This window comes from Lepisma saccharinum, chromosome 19, assembly GCF_977018435.1.
Source record: "Lepisma saccharinum chromosome 19, izLepSacc3.1, whole genome shotgun sequence".
Classification (NCBI taxonomy): Eukaryota; Metazoa; Arthropoda; class Insecta; order Zygentoma; family Lepismatidae; genus Lepisma; species Lepisma saccharinum.
The window spans coordinates 68,539,084-68,561,361 of NC_139247.1; the positions used below are offsets into that span (position 1 = coordinate 68,539,084).

The 22,278-nt window shown below is 38.4% G+C and overlaps 1 protein-coding gene across 1 annotated transcript; it reads left to right on the forward strand.

The window, feature by feature from the left end:
• The first annotated feature begins 10,087 nt into the window (after positions 1-10,087).
• On the forward strand, positions 10,088-21,313 carry LOC146002915 (uncharacterized). Its single transcript, XM_083141016.1, has 4 exons — positions 10,088-10,235; positions 12,374-12,752; positions 14,574-14,678; positions 16,502-21,313. Exons 2-4 carry the CDS (start codon positions 12,424-12,426, stop codon positions 21,183-21,185), a joined length of 5,118 nt encoding a protein of 1,705 aa, XP_082997142.1. The 5' UTR covers positions 10,088-10,235; positions 12,374-12,423; the 3' UTR covers positions 21,186-21,313.
• The last annotated feature ends 965 nt before the right edge of the window (positions 21,314-22,278 follow it).

Consider the following 22,278-nt stretch of genomic DNA (forward strand, 5'->3'; position numbering starts at 1 on the left):
CTCAACAAAGAGTGTGGCATTGTTAATTTGGATAAGTACAAAAATCAGGGCACTCACTGGATCTGTTATCTTAAATATTTAAACAATGAGGCATTTGTGTTTGATTCATTTGGAGGTGTTCCACCTGAAAATTTAGTAAAATATCTAAATTCAGCTAATCTTTATTACAATAATGCCCGTGTTCAAAACTTCAAAGATGTTAATTGTGGACATTTGTGTTTATCTGTTCTTAGATATATGTCTCAAATAAATAAACCATCAATTGAAAATTTTCAAAAAGCCTTGTGGTATTTGAAACATCATGGGGGTATTCCATCTCACCAGCCAAAATTCAATATTGAAACTCAAATTGCATGATGACATAGTGTATCCCAAAACAATAGCTCTCAGAGCATTTTACGGCATGTACTTGATACCTAATATTACACACCACAACAATACAATTGCAGTAGGGGATCAAAAAATTGTCATCACTCCATGGCAATATAATCTATCCACTCTAAATGCTCAATTACCCAGAGGTATAGTGTTAAGTCAAAATTCTGTCACTCACAGAGTAGAGATTGTATCTGCTACAGAAACAGTGGATCTGGGTACTATAGGAGAGCTGTTAGGCTTTGAGAACAACACAAAACTTGAACCAGCCATCAAACACACTGCTATGAATATACCTAAATTCTTAGCCATAGAGACTCTGAATATTCACTGTAATGTGGCCGAGGGTATGATCACCAAATCAAATAGCATAGGCACTCACAAACAAACCGGCATCATTGCAACATTCAAACCTAATTCTGAATTCATGGAGCCAATCATCTACAATCCATCACCAACATTATATTTTCCTGTGTGCCATAATAGAATAGATTATATTGAATTGATGGTCACTAATGAAAAAGAAGAATTAGTTGATTTTGCTGGAGCCACAACAACTGCAATCATAGAGATTAACATTTAAATAAAAATACATACAAAAAAATGGAAAATATTGAGAGTTATGAGCTACAATCATTCCCCCCAAACAGGAGGACATTTGCAAATTTAAATCAACCCAACACAGAAATTGAGGTTGATCTTGATGAAGGGGATGGCTTTATACACCCCCACAGAGCAGATCTATACATCAAATTTGATGTTGTAAAGCTCGATGGAACAGATTACCCGGCAAATTCAAATATAAGATTGGTGGACAATTTTGTGCCGCATCTATTCTCTGAAATTGAGATCAGAAAGCATGGCGTTGTTATAAACAGAATAGATTATCCCGGCATTACCTCCACAGCTTTGGCCACATTAAAATTATCCAAAACCGAGGCTTCTTACTACAAAATCGGCGGATTTGAGGCTGGTGATAAAATATTAACCAAGAGCCACACAGTGCTGTTCCCCATGCGCCTGTTGCCAGGATTCTTCTCAGATTACAAAGATATTATGTGGAAGGGTGGTTTAAGAATCACATTTAGAAGAGCTGCCAATGATAATAATGCTTTGATGAGGTACAGTGCAATAAACCCTACAGGGGAAGCTCTGCCTAATACCTTACCAGATGCAGGCAAATGCATTATTCAGACTATGGAGCTAAGAATCCCGGTTGTTGAATATGAGGCCAGTTATGCTCTTAAACACAAAGCTGATATAATAAAAAATCCACAGATTCCTCTGCAATTTTATACATATCAATGTGTACAGAAGCCCGCATCTGGTACATATTATGAATTTGATGCCACAAATTCATTCTCCAGCATACAATATGACATGCCGGATTTTGTGGTGGTATTATTTCAGACTGGGAGACACAACAATCAGGAAAAAAATTCAAGTAGATTTCATAACTGCAACATCAAGAACATATATCTTAAAAATGGCAGAAATGAGGTCTTTCCTAGAGAAAATTACAATTTAGACATGTCCAAGAATGATTTCCTCAAATTATATGAGGCATTTTCGGCTTTCAAAAGGGTCACTACTGGCAATACTGACATGTATTACACACCAGATGAATTCAAAGCACAGAGACCCATGTTTGTAATCAACACTTCAAAAAGAAAACAAGTTGTGGTGAATGACAGGACAAACATTAAAATTATCTGTGAATTCCATGAGGCATTACCTGATGACACCATATGTAGTGTTATTCTCATAGGTGAAAAATCATATGTTTATGATGTAATAAATGAGAGGGTCACGGAGCAATTCTAGAAGAATTGCATTATTTTAATATTAAATATGCAAGTTGAGCCTGGTGCCCAATTGAACTTAAACCGGAAGTAAATATGTATGGGTGTGTGTGTGTGTGTGTGTGTGTGTGTGAGGTGTGTGTGGGTGTGTGTGGGTGTATGTAAATATGTTTGATATGAATATTAAAAAATTCTGTATATTAAATCAAACAAACCTATAATTCAATTTATGCAAATCTGCTATATTTTTGTGTTTTCTTTAAAAAAATATGAGGAGCACTGCAACAACATACCCACACTTTTCAGCCACTCTCACAATACTAGCTGATATGCAATACAAAATCTCTTTATCGTGAAGGTACCTTAAAATATACAGCATAAAAGGCTACAACTCGCCCGGGTGATCCAGCTCCGCTATTTTCCATCTACTGTAAAATCGATAATTTTTTAAATTTGAGATTTTACAAAAACTATCAGTACTGGAGACTTGAAATTTTGTAGGCATATTCTAGGCATGATTCTCTACATTTTTTGTCTGTATAATTTTCCTGATATATGCAATATTTAACCTGTAAATGCCTAATTTTCTGAAAAGTGCAATATTAACAATTTTGAAATCTATACATGCTAGGGCACTATAGCAGTTACTATACTTAAGATATCATACAATATAAAAAAAAGCATATTTTTGACAGGTTTATGGACAACAATCTCACAGAAGTGCCTTTTATAAGTGTAGGCAAATCAATCTGAGGGAGCTCTGCCTTTCTGAAAAATTCCCGAGGGCATTTTTACAAAAATCTTGGATTAGGCAGGGTTCCACACTTGAGCAAAAAGCTCATATGGGCATGTTGAGCTTGTTTTAAGTGTAGCAAATCTGCTGGAGGGGAGCTCTTCCTTTCTCGGGTTTATCCTATATACTTTTATACTACTGCCGAGCATGGAAAATGCTCCGCTCGGCGGCATGGTTCGCAAGTGGCGTCGCGGTACATGGGCGGACTACTCTCGGAAGTGCACGTGGAATTTTCCACTCGGAGGTTCGGCGTGGTGCGTGTCTCTCAATGGGCGTTAAGCTTAAGCGAATCAACTTTGAGAAATGTTGCTTCCTTCTCTGGGAGCTGACAACCGTATCATCAACATGCAAACTTTTCTCAAATCGACCAACTCTGATAATACCTTTTCATTTCGAGACTAACAGTAAGCCAATTACAATAAAACTTGCATCACATAGAAAATACATTTTCATAATTGTGGAAAGTTAATAATGTACATACGAGTACATGTTCTTTGTGTAAGATGTTTCCAGCGCTGTGTCACATTAGCTACAGAATTCCTTTAAATCATAATGATTGATTAATTTGCTTTGTTTACTTGGCTTTTCTGCCACTTTTGGCTAATCTCAAAGATGAGAATGCGTGATGAAATCGATGACGCAAAGAACACCAAGGTCCAGACCGAGACTCGCACCTGCGATCTCTGGCGTCCTAGCGCGGTGCGCTAACCACTCCGCCACGGAGGCCAAATCGCGGACGTGAGAATGAGTGATAATAAAATTAAATTCATGAAGGGACACCCATGCTCAAGCCGTGGTTTAAATTATAGCCTACCATCTCATCTGTTAGCTATTGTACTACCCATAAGTAAGAAATGTGGGTTTTAACCATATGTCTATGCTGGTTTTGATTGTTTGAATAAGGAGATAAAGTTTACTTCTTTTTTTTCGTTTAGCTACTTAAAACGAGATTCATTCTGTCAAATTATTTTCGGGAATAGAAGGAAGGATGTAAGGAGAACTGTACCCCTATCCAAAAATTTTGGGGGTACAATGCACCCATGTCGCTTTTTCGCTGTGTGGAAGTAAACGGACGATGGTTGATTTCAGTTAAGGGGCTTGTTTCTATGCAGACTGTCTTCATATTGATTTGAATATCCACCAATCACAAGGGCACGTGGCTAGTATTACCATCAAAAATAGAATCATACATTAAGGAAAGAAGCTAACAAGGATATGGAAAAGACTACGCGCTACAAGCGAGCATTTTGTTTCGGCGGCTGCCTCGTTATATTAAAGAGCAACATATACAGAGAAGTGTTCATGATTATAGTCCAAGTAGGTCTCCATGTGATATATTTTCGATTTATTTTTATGAAGAAACTGAAAAATGGAAAATGATCAATGTAGTTTAGTTACGGATGTCTGAATTTACAAAACATTAGAGTTGGACATTGATAAACATTCAACAGTTGAAAAGTTACAAAAGGTTTCGCCGAACGTAATTTCCAAACCAACATGTGCAATAAATATGACGCACATATTCTTATGATGGATATTTGCATAATGAGGTCCTCTCGTACCAGTAGAACTTTCAATTGTTCTCCTTTTTCAACATTTTAAAATGAGTAAAGACATTGACATTTCTTGTAATGTGATGTATTTAAGGACTCTCATTTGTCTGGGGAAGCAAAAGTTGGGCACAATTAGATATGATTCTAAATGCGTGTGTGCTTCACTGACTGCAGTAAGTTTCACGGTATCTTCATTCAGATTTTGAATAGTCGGAAAGTTCTTGAATCTGTCCTATTTTGCCATATTTTACAGCATTTAAAGTTATTTCTTTTAGAGATGCTGAACCCGGCAACCCCCCGGCAACCCCCCTGAGTTATATAGACACTATAACTGCTTCTCATTTTATAAATTTCATCTTGCAACATTCCTCAACGAACTTAAGCTTACATAAGTCGAATGTTCACTTTGTCAGATTGCAGCCCAGCCATACATAGTACCAACACATGGCGCAGATGGAGAGGGTTAGTGACTATTGTCGTTGTGCTAGTCTGTGTTTTGGCTGTAACGTGTGCGTGTGTGAGTGTGTGTTTTGTGTAAGTCAAATGAGAACTAAAAGAGTTTATGTGAACTTTGAAGTTTAAGTCCACTTTCATGCACAGTTAGGCTAACCAGGACTGGGCCTCCAGTTTAAAGTAGGATCCGAACGACTGTGTGATTAGAAGGCCACAGACTTACCATTACGCCATCTGGGAGGTCAGAGAGAAACTATGTAACTTTGAATGGGCGTATTGGTATTATCGTATTATCAATGCAGTCAGCGTTTACTGGTCGACCCAGCGTAGTTCGTGGGATGGAGTTCTGGCATACGCATTTGATACGTTTAAGCGTTTTATTATATTTGGCATTAACAAGGTTGTATTTTATGTTTACTAATAATAACTGAATAATGATCATCGGTGAACAATGAGACTAGTTGAAGTACACAGACTCCTCTACTAGAGGTAGTGTTAGGTAAAGACAATACTTCACAGCACAGAGGAATAAAGCCACTTTACTGCCCTAGATGAAATCAAAGGATTTATTCTTTATTTCTTACAATTATAATGCATATATACTTCTTATGAATGTGAGGATTTCGCTTTCACGGCGTCTTGACTCAACTAAAGCACATAACCTCAATGCGTGGCTATCGGCTGGTCGCAAAGGCCTAACTTGCGCCCCGAACTACCATACCAAGATGCATGCACAACACCGAGCAGTTCCTTTGAGTTAATAATCTTTCGACGATCTGCGGCGAATGAGTGATGAATTCTTACGCGAAATCCTCGCTTTTATACTATTTCAAGATCAGAGATCAAATACAAATGAATCACTTGCTAATTACAAATAGATGCTACAAACAAAACTGACATCTACACAAGTTTAGATTCCAAACTTACGCTATGCATTTCTCAAATATAAAGATAGATTGAATTACTCAGAATAGAACATAAAATACAATAAGTATTAAACAAGAGATATGCATTACAAACAAGGTGCAATTTTCATATAATAACACAAGAAATTACGCTTTCTTTCAATTTCATCAATTTCATCATATCATCACTCATCCCCATTTTCGCAAATTAGCCAAAAGTGGCACAAGAAGCGAAGCAAAATAAATCAAATCAAAATCAAATGATTTGATGTTTGTTCTTTAGCGTCGCTTTTCTGCAAGTTTTGGCCAATCACGACGATGAGGATGAGTGATGATGACATGATGAAATGAATGACGGGAGCTCAAATAGAAACACCCATGTCCAGGCTGGGATTCAAACCCTGGTCCCCTGGCGCCTTAGCGCCACGAATGTCGGTATGCATGCAAACTGAACTTAGAACAATGTTTTTTATTTACGTATTTGCCATGGGGATAGTGTACAGTTTAACATTGTGTATATGCGTTTTGATACGCAAATGAAACGTACATACAATTGTAAGTTATTGGTATTTTATCGTTCGTTTGGAGCTATATTGTGTTGTGAACAATTGTTTTAATCTTTACGAAACAGTGGATATATTCTTTGCTTTCATCCCTAGAGATAATCGACTAGAGAACAAGAAGTTCAACTTCTTCTATTTCATGTTATTGCTGGTGGAATTCTCCATTCGGATAATGTTTCCCGTGGACAGAATGAGCTCATATTTTCGTGCGTACGGCAGATTGTAATGCAGTATTTCAGTAGTGTCAGAGGACTGGTTTCTGGAGAGTAATGAAACCAAGAAACTTGGTTTCGTCATGAAGCACGACCTTAATTAGGATCATATGGTCATTGACACGAATATACTGTAATCTGTGCGTAATGATTTGAAGCACCGTTTGTCACTGGCTAGAAAAAAATGAATTATGTTGTTAGTCTGAGGGAAAAATCAAGCTTCAACGAAACGCTACGAAATGTTCAACTTTCCGTAAGTGGGAAATCGGGTGTAGATATCTAGTAGTTGTTCATGGGGAGGAAACAACCAACGACCATATTCAAGGTATATTAGTAGCTCTAAATTCTCAACGCATATTTGAAGTGGTGGCAATTGTCCCTTGCACTTTAGATAGCTTCACATCCAATCAATCCAATATCATAAGAGGGGATTCCATGTGCGTGTACACTTATTTCCCATATTTAGAAGGCAGTTACGGTGGTGTCACAGAGCTTGTGGATAAATGGGAAGATGGTCGTTTTAGAATTGGGGCAAATCTATTCCCTAACAAAGTGAGAGATTTATATGGGTGTGGTCTAGCCTTCTTCGCGTTGGTCCTGGATAAGTATACGCTAAGACCTTTTCTGGCGAAAGGCTGATTTTCACAGGCGAATATGGAGGTTTGCTGACAACATTTTCAGAAAAATCAAACTTCACACTGAAGACAGGCAACATTAGAAATATTGCCCAGCAAATAGGGTACATAGATGAGAATGGCAAAGCCAGAGGAGATCAGAGGGAAATTCGTGACGGTACAATTGAAGGCACGATCAAGTTTTCAGATATTAACATCACGCTGTACTACTTCTTCGATCAAATTTTGACAAGGCATTTTATCGATAGTGAATTTATAGTTCCACTTCCAGATCTATATCCGTTATGAATGAACATACTGTTTCCATACAAATATCTTTCTTGGATCCTAATCATAATATGCTACATCCTGGTATTACTCTTAATTACATACATACCACATTTTGTTCATGAAAGCAGTTTGATTTCACTTCAGGCAGGCATCCCTTTTTTACAACCTGTCAATTCTGCTGGAATTTCTGCACCACAAATGCCAGGGATATTTCTTATGAAGTTTGTATTTTCTTTGTGGGCATTCTGTTGATTGGTGCTCAACACGGGATGTCAAAGTTTTCTCTTCAGCTTCACGACTCACCCCAAAATTTATTCTCTTATTGACACCATGGAAGACCTTCTTGGGCCTGGACTGCCCATAACAGGCACATACCACTGGAAGCAAGAGCTGAGTGGTTATGAAGAGAAGAGCTCCAATGGTTTATATGCCAGATGGGGAAAACCTCAGTTCAATTTCATGAACTGCAAATACATCACGAAGAAGAAGAATATGGCTGTATTTCTTACGATTACTCATGCAGACTTGTTGGGGATTGTGTGCAACTTAATGGACGCATAAGGAAATCCTCGATTTCACGTCATGAGGTCAGTACCACAGGCTTTCTTCATGAGAAGAAATTCCCCGTTTACTGAAGGTTTTGAACGTGTTATTGCCACATGCTTTGAAACAGGTTTGCACCGAATCTGGAAGTGGGAATCAATGATAGACATGAAAAATCTGAGAAGATCATATTATATTTCCAAGTAGGAGGATGAGAGCATTGGGCTTGGGTTGCCAAATCTGCTCGGTTAATTTGTTTTGCTTCTGTTTGCCTTATGTGTAGTCTCTTTGTATTTCTCTTCGAATTGCTAATGGTGTACGTAAAATGGTAGTTGTCAAGTCAGTAAAAGTATATTCATCATGAACACATAAACAAACATAATTGACAAGCCCTCTACTATAAATAAAAAGTCTTGAGCCGCTTTATTTCTTTGGTTGTAGCTATATAAACTTAATTATCCATAATTGATTAGTGATTTAGTACCTTTGGATCTTATATAAACTGAAAAATATAACCATAAGTGTCTGAAATGATGACTGAATAATTTACATTTCCAAAGACATGTGTTACAAAATTATTAAATGAACCAATTGTGTCTAACAATAATATCAGGTGAAAATAGAGATTGGTATTCAAGACCGTATTTTGCTTGTAATTCTACTTTTCTTCACGTTACTAGCAAAAAATAACAATGACTTATGTTAAGTATAAACTATTGTAAATATACTGAGTCAAAAAATCTTAATTTCAATAAAAATATTAATATTTTGTCAATTCAAAATTAAGAAAAGTACAGATTTTAGAATCTTTGCAGCAATGAACATTATCGTAATGATATCTTGAAGTTCGTTAAGGAAAACTTCTTGCAGAATATCAGTTATTGATATAACTGTCTCTTTTACAAAAATAGTAATAGTTCATAACCAGCTTATTTCAAATATAAAGAAGAGGTATGAATGTAAATATGCACATCAATGCAGAGATTTTTAATAATGTACCGAGTTTTCAGTAGGCGTGTTGCACTAGTTTTGAGTCTAGTATATACACGCTAATCGGGACTGGACTACAGCTTAGAGTGCGATCCGAAACACTATGTGCCTCCACCGAGATATCGAACCCAGGATCATTTTATTAAATGAGACGATGCTACCACTGCGCCATCGAGGAGGCCCCAACTTGAGTTTGAATATTGAAATTTATTTATTTACTACTTCAGAAATATTACAGTTCGAAATATTATTTTCTAAATTCCATTTTCCTCTGTTTTTTAAAGTGATCTTTCTTCAGGCTCTTGTTCTACTCTGAGAAGTAGCCATATAGTTTAGCTGTGATTACACAAATAAGATAAAATTATTATGTTAATTTCTAAAGTAATTCATTTAAGGAATCATTTCGATGGAGAATTACTGGCAATGTAAATTGAAGAGGTTCTCTAAATAAACTCTTATAATATAACATGGCTAATTCATTTTCAGTTCATTCTCTAGAGAAAAATAGTTTTATTACAACAAATTATATCAAAATAGTAACGTGCGTAAAAATCTAATGTGTTAGTTCCAGACCTTCACAAAACATGTACAGTATTAATATTATTGAAGGGATACCTGTAAAAGGGCGTAACATAGAAAACATAGTTTTTAGGTAATCAACTATCTGCGCCCTGCATCTCTTGTAGAAATATCACAATATTCATGTATACTTGCTTACAGTACATGAATATTGTAATATTCCAGCAAGAGGTACAGTGAATAGATAATTTTTCTTTGGTTATTTCTAAACGATGATATCTGAGTTACGCCATTCTTCGACATTACTCTTCATTATAAAAAGATTGTGCATACACAACTATGCAAATGTACGTTTCTAAACTGCAGTATCCGTTTTAAAAAAAATATTAACAATAGCTCAGGTAACAATGCAATAATGAATCGTATTATTATTTAACTTTGAAAATTTTCAGCTGATATTTCCATTGTCGTGGATACTGTGCACGCCTTTTAGAGCAAGAAATATGAAGATTAAATTTTTAGTGTAATGAATCCATAAGCTCCTTCATGGACCCACGCCGCCTTCTCTTCGTGGATCCGAGAGAAACCGCTAATCTTACTGTCAGGGTGGATTTTACATTCTGTACGTTGCGTTTATTATGGAATTGTTACGCTCTAGTGTACCCTTCCCCGGATATCTCTGGAGAAAGGCCGCGCACAGCGGCAGAGAAATGGGGAAATCGAGTGGGCAGAGCGAAGTAGTACACGCAGCTCGAAGGCTGGTAACTGGAGTCGCTTTCCCCCTTCACGCAATACCGTTCCCTCTCGCGTATTCATTGGTGGAGCCGTCTCGCGTCACTACTTGCGCAGAACCTTGTTTTCGTTGGCTTACTCCAAATATACCCGGGACAGGGTATAGTGTTCTTTTTAAGCATACTCGCAGTACACTCTGAGAACTACCAATGAGCTTCTGTGTTGTGATTGGTGTTTGCGATAACGTCTGTTTTGGTTTTTAACCTTATAGAAATTTACGACGATAACACCAGTGGCGGCGATTGAGTTAAAAAACTGGGGGGGGGCAGGATACCATACCTTCCTTTGGTAGAATATGTTTAGCATAGTGTGGGGTAACTGCCCCCCACGCCCCTTAATCGCCGACACTGATTGACGCCTATAACAAAAACATTATTGAAGAAAGAAACGCTAATAACTTACGCACTGCAAAGTGAGTGTATTTAATGTTACATCCATGCTTTGATTTCCAATTAAATGCATTTCTAGCAGCTGACTCATTGCTACGATTTTCAAAGAACATTCCCCGGTCCCCGTGGCGGAGTGGTTAGCACATCGCGATGCGACGCCAGGAGTCCCGGGTTTGAATTCCGGCCTGGGATGGATGTTTGTGTGTGTCCATTCATCAATTTCATCACATCATTACTAATCCCCATCTTCGCAAATTAGCCAGAAGTGGCACAAGAGGCGAAGTAAAATAAAGCAAGTCAATCAATCAATCAAAGAACATTCCTGTAGTGGCGGAACCTCTCGACTTGCCCAAGCTGTTCCTGGTTGGAATCCCGGATATTTTCATGGTTCTTTACGTCTGCAGGTGAAGAGGTTGTCAGTAGCTTCTTTGGAGCTTTGTGTCAATTCTTCAATCTCTCATTGGGTAAAACAAACAGATTGAACATGGCGAAGAAGAATTTGCTCAGTAATATTTATGCATCCCACTCTACAATCTCGAATACATTACCAGAGCATAAGAGCTTATTTAAATCAAATCTTACAAACCGTTTTGAAATGTTTCTTAATTTCAATAATAACTAAAGAAGCCCTCACCTACTTCAATTTCAACAAATCGTTAAGTTGCCCTTCCATTTACGTTTCCAACACCAAAGACTGTTTTAAGACTGGGCCTACATTTTAAAGTCAGATTCGAGCCACTATGTAATGTCACTCTGCTGGGGGTCCAATCCGGCATACTTTGATTACCGCGCGACAGCGTCACCAACATGCCCATCATTGATGGGGAAAAACATATTCTTTTTATATATGCAGAGCTCCTGATAGTGGACATTTTGGGAGCTTCAGTCCGAAGCGACAAGCGATACCTGCATCTTGGAAATGAATCTTCAGAAATGAATGAAACTTTTCGAACCGAAGCGACACAAGGCGCACGTTTCGCATGTAATGGGGAATTTTCTCGACACTCTGCACTGTGTTGCATTGGTCTGGTCGTCACGCATGTGCAGTCAATGTTGTTTACAGATTGTAGTTGCCCGTGTCGCTTGTCACTTCGGTTTGAGGCTCCGTGCCGCTTCAGTCTGAAATCTCCCTTAGTTGATATAATTCTTCAAGCTGGCCAACAAAAATGTAAACACTAAATAAATATAGCATTTTACATAATACCAAAATCTTTTACTTATCTCAAAATTATAAACAAATGAAATATGGCAATAATTTTGCCTCATCCTACAACAAGACCAAAAATTATATCAGAGCCGTTGTATTTCTCCCTTTCGCCTAGACTGTTGCGTCACTGGGGGAAGTAGGCGACATGATTGGCACTACGCTACGCGTCACGGCACACGCTCGGAACGGCCAATCAGACGAGCATGTTTTTAAAATCTTCCCGCGCTCTTGTGCCACGGGAGGCGGAAATAACACCAGGTGCTAGAAACAACCAATCAGACTACCATGTTCTCGCAATTTTCCCGCGCTCTCATGCAATTGGAGGTCGGGAATGACGCTGGCCGTACCAATAGTTCCAATTTCGTCTTTCAGCTTCACGTCGGCATGCAACCGTATTCACATTCGATTAACGGCGAGGGAACATGGACCGGATCCGCAACATACTGCAGAGAAACCTGCAATCGGGAGAGGAGACGGCCACACAGACAGATCCCACGCTCCTCCCAGACTGCGACGTCAGAGAGTTGGGGCCGACAGATGATGTATCGCAGGACAGCGTGGAGTCGGACTCCGTGAAGCCCAGCACCTCGAGGCAAGTTTCCCTGCACGGACTGCGATGTGGCGCTGGGACTCCTGGGGAACTGTGGGAGTCTTCGAGTGCTGGAGACACGAAACCCTTCACCCCGATGGGGCTGAGGAAAACGCTGAGCCACAAGGAATACCTCACCATGTTGTCGGCTCCAAGATACAAGTGAGTATTTGAAACTATTCAATTTATTATCAATAACTATAATTTTTCACTTATTTATTTACTTTCTTGCGTTCATCAGAGAACGTCCTATTATATTAGAAAGGCACGAACATGTAAACGAAGTGGACTCGCTCATTCAACGGAGAAAATATGTACGTGGAACGTTGCAAACACCGTACGCACTGACTCACAATGACAGCTTGCAGTTTTGACGGTATAACCATGTACAGTCACGAACACTTCTGGATTGTAACAACCCCATTGACTTTCAATGGGATCATTACAAGCCAGAAGTGTTCGTGACTGTACATCTTCACTCTGTTGAATAACAATCTTTATATAATCGGTTCCGGAATGTGATTTAATAATGATACTGGATTTTAAAAACAGATGCAAAGATCTTCAAAACAAAACTATAATATTGTACTTGCAGGAATACCCAATACTAAGAAAAAGTTGTTTCGCAAGATTTATAAGAACGATTTGTTTTGACACATTTTAAAAATCTTAAATTGAGAATTGTGTTTAAAACATCTCTGTCTGCACCGTACTAAAATTTCATAACCATTGAACCACCCGTTTTGTTATTTATAGAATTTCAAAAAGAGCGATAGTTCGGAAAACTAAAAACACAAACAAAACACGGCACTTTTTTGTTCTCACGATGAAAAGAAAATGGCCGAGTCTGCTGCCACGCTCGTGTCAGCAGTAAGAATAAGCGTCAAATTTGCTCCTGCCACGTAATTCGTCTGCTAAGAGGATGTTGCAAATCTTAAGAACAGATGAATGCAAGTTTGTGATTAGTGGGAATGAATGTACAAGTAATTTAGAACCTTTTTCTTTAGAAAGCATTTAGTGATATTATTTTAATGCTAACAGAACCTAACTACGAGAGCATTTAGGTTTATTATTATATGAATGCTAAGGGACCTAATCTTAAAAACATTTTTGTGTAAGTAATCGCTAAAACTTCACAGTATGTGTTACAGACGTAATTGCATACATAGCATGATTAAATCACGTTAAGACACAGACCGAGTCTGCTGCCACGCGCATCTTTTTTGAGGTTCCAACAGAAAAAGAACTTGGCAGCAGACACTGCCAAAGAAAAATTGGTTAGCATAGATTAACGCAGAACTGAGTAAGCTAAATTTTAATTAAACTCGTTTTCATGTAGGTTTACTGATTAATTTTTAATTGGAGTTCAAACTCGAGTATTTATAATTTATAATCCGACAGTAGTAGTAAGTAAATGTTGCTAGTAACTGCGTTACAAGTAAGTAAGTTCCGATTACTTGGTGTGAATTTATGTTTTGCATTTTTAACATACTGTCTACTTGTGTTAACTGTGTAAATTTATCCATAAATATATTCTATGTGACCATTCACATTAATCTGTTCATTGATGAAGTTCTTTTTGTAGTAGTACTTCCATTTTTATTTTTCACGCCGTATTATTAGACGTGTATATCTTGGACGCGATGATAAGTACGAAAAATGTGTGGATGATTTTGCCGTATTGGAACGAGGCCACCCCGATGGCGTAGTGGTAAAGTCAATGCTTGTAATCAATAGGTCCTGGTTCGATACCCGGTGGAGGCACACACTTGTTCGGATCGCACTTTAAGATGTAGTTATAGTTCCGATTAGTCTTTCTGTGCATACGTGGGCTTAAAAACAAACTCAAACAAACAAACGAACGATAAATAAAATCTTACTTCTTACCTGTTATTTGTGGCTTGGCCATGCGAGTTGTAATATAACAAATTTCTAGCCTTTGATTTCCCTAAAACTGCCAATACCCATATCTTTTTATTGTAGCTACGTTCGAGCTATCGTAAACGAATACGAGCCGATTCTGCAAGACAAGTACAACAGGCGGTTGAAGGAGATCCTTGCGCAACACAGAGGATCGGGTTCAAATTTGTAAGTAAATATCAGTATTATTAATAAAATTAATATGAATTTATAAATAACTGGTCTTGTAGCAAACATCTCAAGCAAGACAAACTATTTATAACAAAAGTATTGCAATCTTTGTGCATTGGACATAACGGTTGATCGAATTCGGGAAGAAACAAAAATGAGGACAAGAATGAAGTTCTAAATTTGCTGTGGACAAACTATACTTCAATTTGATACGTTACTGGTAGTTATATTAGAAATAGTACATAAATACTCTAGCAAAAGGTAATGTTTTGAACTACAGAGTGTCCGTAAAATAATGGTAGGGTTTTAAACAGTCATAGTTTTGGAACAAAGCATGGTAGAGAGATGAACGATACGTCAAAGCAAAGATAAACTCTGCAAGTTTCTTACCTGTTGATTAGACTTCGATGTGTGAACCCGTAGTTGCCCTGCAGACGTAAGACGATATTCAGTCTCTTCCCATACACATCCGGCGTGATAGACGAAACAGCTTCAGTAATCCTTGCTTTTAAATGGTCCAGATTTCGAACTTGACAGGAAAACACTTGTGTTGTGACATAACCCCACAAATAGAAATCCATGGGTGTAAGGTCTGGAGACCGTGGGGGCCAGGCAATCCACCCTCCTCGTCTGACTCATCGCTTAGGAAATGTTTCGTTAAGAAAATCCCGCACGATTGTGGAAAAATGTGGAGGAGCACCATCTAACAGGAAAATGGAATTTTCCGGTATTTTGGGCACTGCATACCCTTGTAACACATCCAGGAAGGTGGTCCCCGTTATTGTTTGTTCAGCAAAGAAGCAATAGCGCACCACACATTCATTTTTTCACTGTCACGCTCATGTTCCATAACGGCATGTGGAGGTTCACTACCCCATATGCAAGCAAATTATGCCACATTATCCCGATGTACCCATCCATGAACATGAAACGTTGCTTCATCACTGAAAATAAACTTGTTGAAAAAATGATGACTCAGCAGCGAGGATGACTAACGAGCTCGTGCAGCTTGCGTGTCCTTGAAACACAATGCGCACGCGTTACCCCTCGCGTCTGTAGGTGTCAGCGCGTAAGCTTTCGCATACATAAACTTGGAGAGTTTCTCTTTGCTTTGACGTATCGTTCATCTTTCTACCATGCTTTGTTCCAAAACTATGACTGTTTAAAACCCCACCATTATTTTACGGACACACTGAATTTTCATGTAGAAATATAATACAGTAAGTGGCTATTGGAATTTACCAATTTATTGTAGCCAATTTTGTGTTGGTAATTATTGGGATTTATATAGATATTAAGACTAAATTTTGCTGTAATTATGTATTGTTTATTGTATAACTGTTATGATTTTTACAAAAATAGAATTCTTTGTTAAAAGTAAGTCAATATCTGCAGTCAATTTCTATTTAGTCACCCTTTTCTTTATTACTTTTACATGACAAGTGAATATTCTAAAATGTTTGTTAAGTGGTATTCTAAGTATGATGTTAGCTAAAATATAGTTGTCTTCTTACATGCATGTTTAAGTACGTGAATTGTTCCAACGACATCAGAGTGGAAAATTTTGGTTTTGGTCTGCAAAGCCTAAAAAAAATCAATGAATTTTGTTGTTATGAAATTGTAGACATCCTGTAGATATATTGTAGACATATGTATATTACATCGTTGTTTTCCCACGTAAAAATCTCAATTTCAGTAAACCATTTTATAATGGACATCATTCCTGTGTGACAACACTTCGATTTAAAAATATTGTACACAAATTAACGTTTTAAATATTTCTATGTATTAATAAATAACGAACTACATTTCCTGTACAGAGATCTTACGAGGAGACACGGACGTGTTACGTCCACTCCAATACACCCAAGCAGTATCCGTCGTTCTCATGCGCCAATGGTCTCCAAGAGCACTTCCAATCGCAGAAGCATCCCAACTGGAAAATCCGCAGAAGAAAAGGCCAAGATTGCACGGGAAGAAGAAAAGTGTGAGGTAATCAAACACGTGTGGACGGAAGAAGCTAGTCAAGAACATGGAGCAGAACCTAAAGTAGCAACTGAAGAAGTACCAGCTAAGAACACTTGGAGAGGCTGCTTAGCTAACATGATGAGCATTCTTGGTCCTCTGAACCAGACAACGCCTGACAAAGTGGATAAGAAACTGACTGAAGTTTCAGAAGAAATAGCCCTACAGGAGAAAAACTTAAAGACACACCTCGCTCAAATGCTACAAAATGTGACGTCATTAACCGTACCTGATGACTCACCTCCAGCTACGCATGTAAAATTGGAAAGGCAGGATGTAAATTTTAAGAGTGAAGTTTGCGAGTCATCCAAAACCGAAAATAAAACTAACATCTCAAATTCTGCTGAACAGAGAGAGAGTGCAATTCCTGGAAACAAGCAGAAAGACATTGGGAAGTCTGCACCAAAACACCAGGAACCAAGTCCCACAAGAACACAAGTAAAGAACACGAAACCTGTTCAAGAAAGTACGAGTGTTAAGACTAAGAGTAGATCTAAGGAAAGAAGCACAGCTGGGGAAAAGAATAGCAAGTTATGTCCTAAAGCAAATCGAACAGATGGAAAAGCTCCTGTTGTTGAAGTAAAGGAAGAAAGTACAATGGAAGGCAACTGCAGCAAAGTACAACACATTCAAGATACCGTAATGCCTCAACCTGTTAACATCATCAATGTTCACAGAGCTTTAGACAAACCTGTGAATAATAATCAGGAGAAAGAGAAATGCGTAGAAGCCCAACAACCACATGAACTGGTCCCAACAGAAGCTACAAATAATATACCTAAAGCAGAACAAAAGTCAATTCCCGTAGACACTTCGCCCAACAGTAAACCAGATGCAGGCCCTACAACACAGGATCATTCATGTTTCATATGCGAATCAGCGAGCGAAGATGAAGAAAAATCTACACAGCACAGCAAATTAAAAATACACCATCTTAGATCTTCTCTAACAATAAGTAAAACCATTGCTCAAGCAGGAGCAAGAAACATTAATATAAATTTGCAGAAAGAAACACAGGGGTTGATTTTGAAGGAGAACAGCAGCGTAAACGCAATTACAGTAGCGAAGTTGGAAACCGGAAGCACTCCTGTTATTTTGCAAGGAGAGGATGGCGCCTTTTACTTGCAGCTGAAACCAAATTTCATTAAGGTAAACGAGGAAGATGAAAATTATTGTTCTGATATGTATAGTGATGATGATAGCGTAGACACATTTGTCTCTGCCATGGAAATTCCTTTGGGGTCAGCATTGACATCTCTGAGCGCAAGTTCAAAACAATTTACTGTGAAGTCACAACTTGAAATTCCAGAGGAAGATCAGGAAAATGTATATGCACAGCTTAAAGTGGAGAGTGATGTAATGGAGAAAGTTAACATTTCTACCGGAAATTACGATATGGCTGCTCCTACAGACAACAGACATATCTTATATCTGGAAGCACTTGAAAAAGAAAATAACGCGAAGAAATCCAAGAATGAGAATAATAAAGATGTTATGAGTGTTAAAATACCGTCAAATGAACTAGGTGAAAGGGGGAAATACAGCACAAATCATGATAAAAGTGTCGGTAATGATGATCCCAAAATCTCTTCTACATCGTCCGTTTCTGCACAAATGAAGGAAGCTAGAGTGAAGAAAAGCACAGAGAAAAAGTCACAGCTGAAATATGCCTTGGAGTCTGATGACAAAATTTCTATTCCAGGCAACACCGTTGAAGCAGAAGTTAAGGAAAAGGACAAGAAAATAGTAGAGAATCAAAAGTTAGATTGTGGTAATAAGCCTTCCAGTGAATCCAAGCCTAATAAATCTACAATTAGCGCAACAGTTGAACGGAGAATGGTAGGCAGTACTCACGTAGACGAAGAATACCATGAAACAGGCGAAGCACTTCAGATTGACAATGTTAAGACAATCCGAAAGCGCTTTTCTGAGGAAAGTGTTTCTTGTGAAAAGGGGAACAAAACTATTGTTGATAACAAAGCAGGAAAGTGTAGTGATCCTGGATTAAAACGAGAAGGTAATATTTATAAAGCAAACCAATTTACCAGTTGCATAGGTGTCCTGAATGGTGATGCAACTTGTGACAAGAACACAGAATCAGTGAAAACGTCGCATGAGGAGAAAACAAATTACGTCCAAGTTTTACAAGACAAGCGAATTGGTGTAGAGGAAGTTAAAATTCACGCGATGAATCCTGTTGTAACTTCCTTTAACAGTAACAACACTGAAAGAATGGGTGTTTCAGGCGATATAAATTCAGGAGACCCGGTCGTGAACAGAGAAAATGAATCCATTGTAATCAAGAACAGTACGACGGGAAAGGAAAATACATCATATATACCGCAAGATTCAGATGAAAAGCTTATTTGTTCAAATTATAGGGCACAAAGTGTACAGTCACAAGAATACCAAAGCGCTGAAGAAGAAATTAGTTCCGAAGAAGTATTTCAGTCCGCAAATGCTAGTGGCATTTCTATGCCCACGAATCATATTGTGCAAAGTAAGTATGAGGAAAAGGCGAGAAATAAAATTATAGTTAAGATATCAGGGAATAATGCATCGCGCGATGGAGTTAGGGACCCGGTAGGGTGTGGCACTCTAGATTTAGATAGGAAGCTGAATACTAAAGACGAACGTAGCCTACCTCCTAAGCTTTCTAGCTATGAAATAGTGTTGCATGTAACACCAGGTTGGGATAGAAACACTCCAGATGCAAATGGAATCGAGGTCCAAGTTCATAGGAAAAAGGAAGATACGATAATTCAGAAGGTCAAAGCAGAAGGAAAAGAAATTGAATCTGAAGGGTTATCCATCGAAGAAGAAGCGATTGCCGATGATCATCTGGACAGTAGTCGAAGAACACAACAAGAGTTACCTGAAGCGGAGAGAAAACAGAAATTGAACTCAAAGCGTATGCGATCACCGAGTGCACCAGTAATGAGGAAATCTACAATTGGAACGACGAATTACGAAAAAGAGCATCAAGACTTATTTGTTAAGCAGGCATCATCAACGCCATTCAGACCTTCAAATAACATAATCTATGAAGAGAACGTAAATAATATGGCTAAAGATGACATTTCAAAAGGTGATTATGAAAACCAGAGCAATAAGAGCGACGCAAGTATAGAGATGTCATATCCTGCTGAAAAAAGTGAAACTGTTACAGGCAGGAAAGATGAGTCGAATTCTATAGTAAGTGAAAAGGAAATTGGTCTAACATCTTCAGGAACAGTAGATAGCATAAAAGTAGATACAAGAATCGAAGTGCCCCAAGACGTACAAAAGGAAAACCCTGTTGAGGGTTGTTCTCCAAATTACGAATCAGAAAACGGCATTGGAACTAAAGGGGACAAAACTGGTAATACTGCAAGTGAAGGAAATGCCGAAGCAAGTAATTCGCAATGTTGTGGGAAAAGTACACCAACTTCTGTAACGAAAAAACACAACAAGGATAATAAAGCAGTGGAAGAAGAGAAAACATATGACCCTGTCACTACTTTTTACGAACTACTGGATGAAATTCGAACAAAGGACAATAATGTTAAGAAAGGAGTGAGAAGGACGAAGAAAGCAAAAACCTTTGATTGGACAGATGAGACAAGGTTTGACGACGACGACCGGAAAAGCTTTGGCTCAAGAAGCGACGAAAGTAGCGACGACGAATTACCAAAGATTTTGGAATTCGGTTACTCGCAGGCAAAGGCTATCCATGGGATCTTGAAAGAATCAGAAAATAAAATAAAGAAGCAGATCGCATCTAGAATCGCATCGAAATTGATCGAAGAAGGCAAATTGCCGGAACCGAAAGCTGTGACGAAGGACGTTAGGAAGATTGTAAAGACAGTGGCGGAGAAAGCAACGAAGCAGGTACGAGGAAGAGTCGGTACTGCTACAATGCATCTGAAATCCTTGCCGTCGGTAATGGAAGCCTGCGAATCTGATCCATCAATACCAAGGGCAGTCTCTAGGAAGGAAGCGAAGAGCATTGAAAATTCAGTCCATGACGAATTAGTGGGTTCGAAGTTGACTGAAAAGGCAAAGGCACCTTTTAAGAAGGCAAATAGAGCATTTGAAAACACGGTCGATAACCTTGTCCAGGAAATGAACATCACAGAGAACGAGATAATTGGGTTTAAGTCACGACTCGGAAACACATTATACAGGTTACGGTCTGAGCTGGATAACACGATTTCAAAAGATGAAGGTGGTGCGAAGAATGTTACTACCCCGAACATTGATTCTTCCCAACTGAAAGAAAAGATTGACGGGTTAATGGAATGCGTCAACAAGTTGGAGAATGAAGAGGGGAAGACGGAAGATGGGCCTCCAGCTGTTAAAGAAGAAAAGAAACAAGAGGGAGATTATTACGTAAGTGATTTGCGGAAACAATTGAAAGACGTGGAACATCGACTCTCGAGGGCGACTAAGGGAACATCGCCATCAAGGAAAGACAACTCGAGTTCAGAAGAAGCTTAATATGCTCACACACTAGCTGCAGGAAATGGAAAAGAAACTTGCTTGCAGAGAGGAACAAATTAGATGATGTAGCCTTGATGTAACCAGCAATTAGACTCTTGTTAAAAATTGCTCAGTTCAATAAAAGTTGCGGGAAAAGAAATTATTTTTGACACTTATTTGAACTGCCAAGTTAATAATTTGAGGCGATGTTCTACAGAGGCCTGTATTTAAGTAACTTTAAGGAAGCTTTCAGACCGAAGAGGCAATCGACACGAAGAAACTACAAGCAACACGTCTAATTTTGAGACCAACCTTCAGAAATAAAGGCAACCTTTCGTACTGGACTGACACAAGCTGAATATGTTTCTTGTCGCTTGCGTGTCGTTTTCTGAACATCGTGTCACCTCGGTCTGGTTGTCGCGCAAGTACAATGATTGCTATTTTAACACAACATTACCGAGATTCAAATTTTTCACTGAGGAATTTCATTGATAAGAATACATATTGTTCTGATACACTTAAAATTAAGCTGTGCATCTGAAATGAAATACGTAGTACAGTAGTATGCCCAGAACTTCTTGGGGTGGGAAAAGGCAACCTGAAAAATTGGTACGTAATACATCATATGGAAGGCCTATTTTTGAAGTTACTCTTATCGACTATTGCATTGTAAATTTTTGACTCTGTTTCGATTGGAATTTAAGCCAAGACGCCTAGTTTTTTTTTCTGGCGAGAACGAGCAGAGTAGAAAACCTACATTTCTCAGCTGACAAGTATCGACTTTCATGGCGGAGTGGTTAGCATAGCGCGCTACGACGTCAGGGTTCCCGGGTTCGAATCCATGATTGTGTATGAATGTTCTTTGTGAGTGTTCTTCATCAATTTCATCAAATCATTATTCATTGTCATCTTCACAATTGGCCACAAGTAGCAGAAGAGCGAATTAAAATATACCAAATCAGAGCAATGTGAACCGATTCCATTTCAATGGGAATTTAAGCTGATCGGAAATAGAAACTGTCTACCTCCTTGACAGACTAGCACTTAAGTCAATTTAGTTGGTGCAGCAAGATTCATTGTCAAAAATATTAAAGTGGAAGTATTCTGATTA

Excerpts from the sequence above, each read along its gene's own strand:
- LOC146002915 (XM_083141016.1), top strand. The coding sequence starts at position 12,424 with ATGGACCGGATCCGCAACATACTGCAGAGAAACCTGCAATCGGGAGAG. Across the intron at positions 12,753-14,573 it reads TTGTCGGCTCCAAGATACAA|CTACGTTCGAGCTATCGTAA; the intron begins GTGAGTATTTGA and ends TTTTTATTGTAG. Across the intron at positions 14,679-16,501 it reads AGAGGATCGGGTTCAAATTT|AGATCTTACGAGGAGACACG; the intron begins GTAAGTAAATAT and ends TTTCCTGTACAG.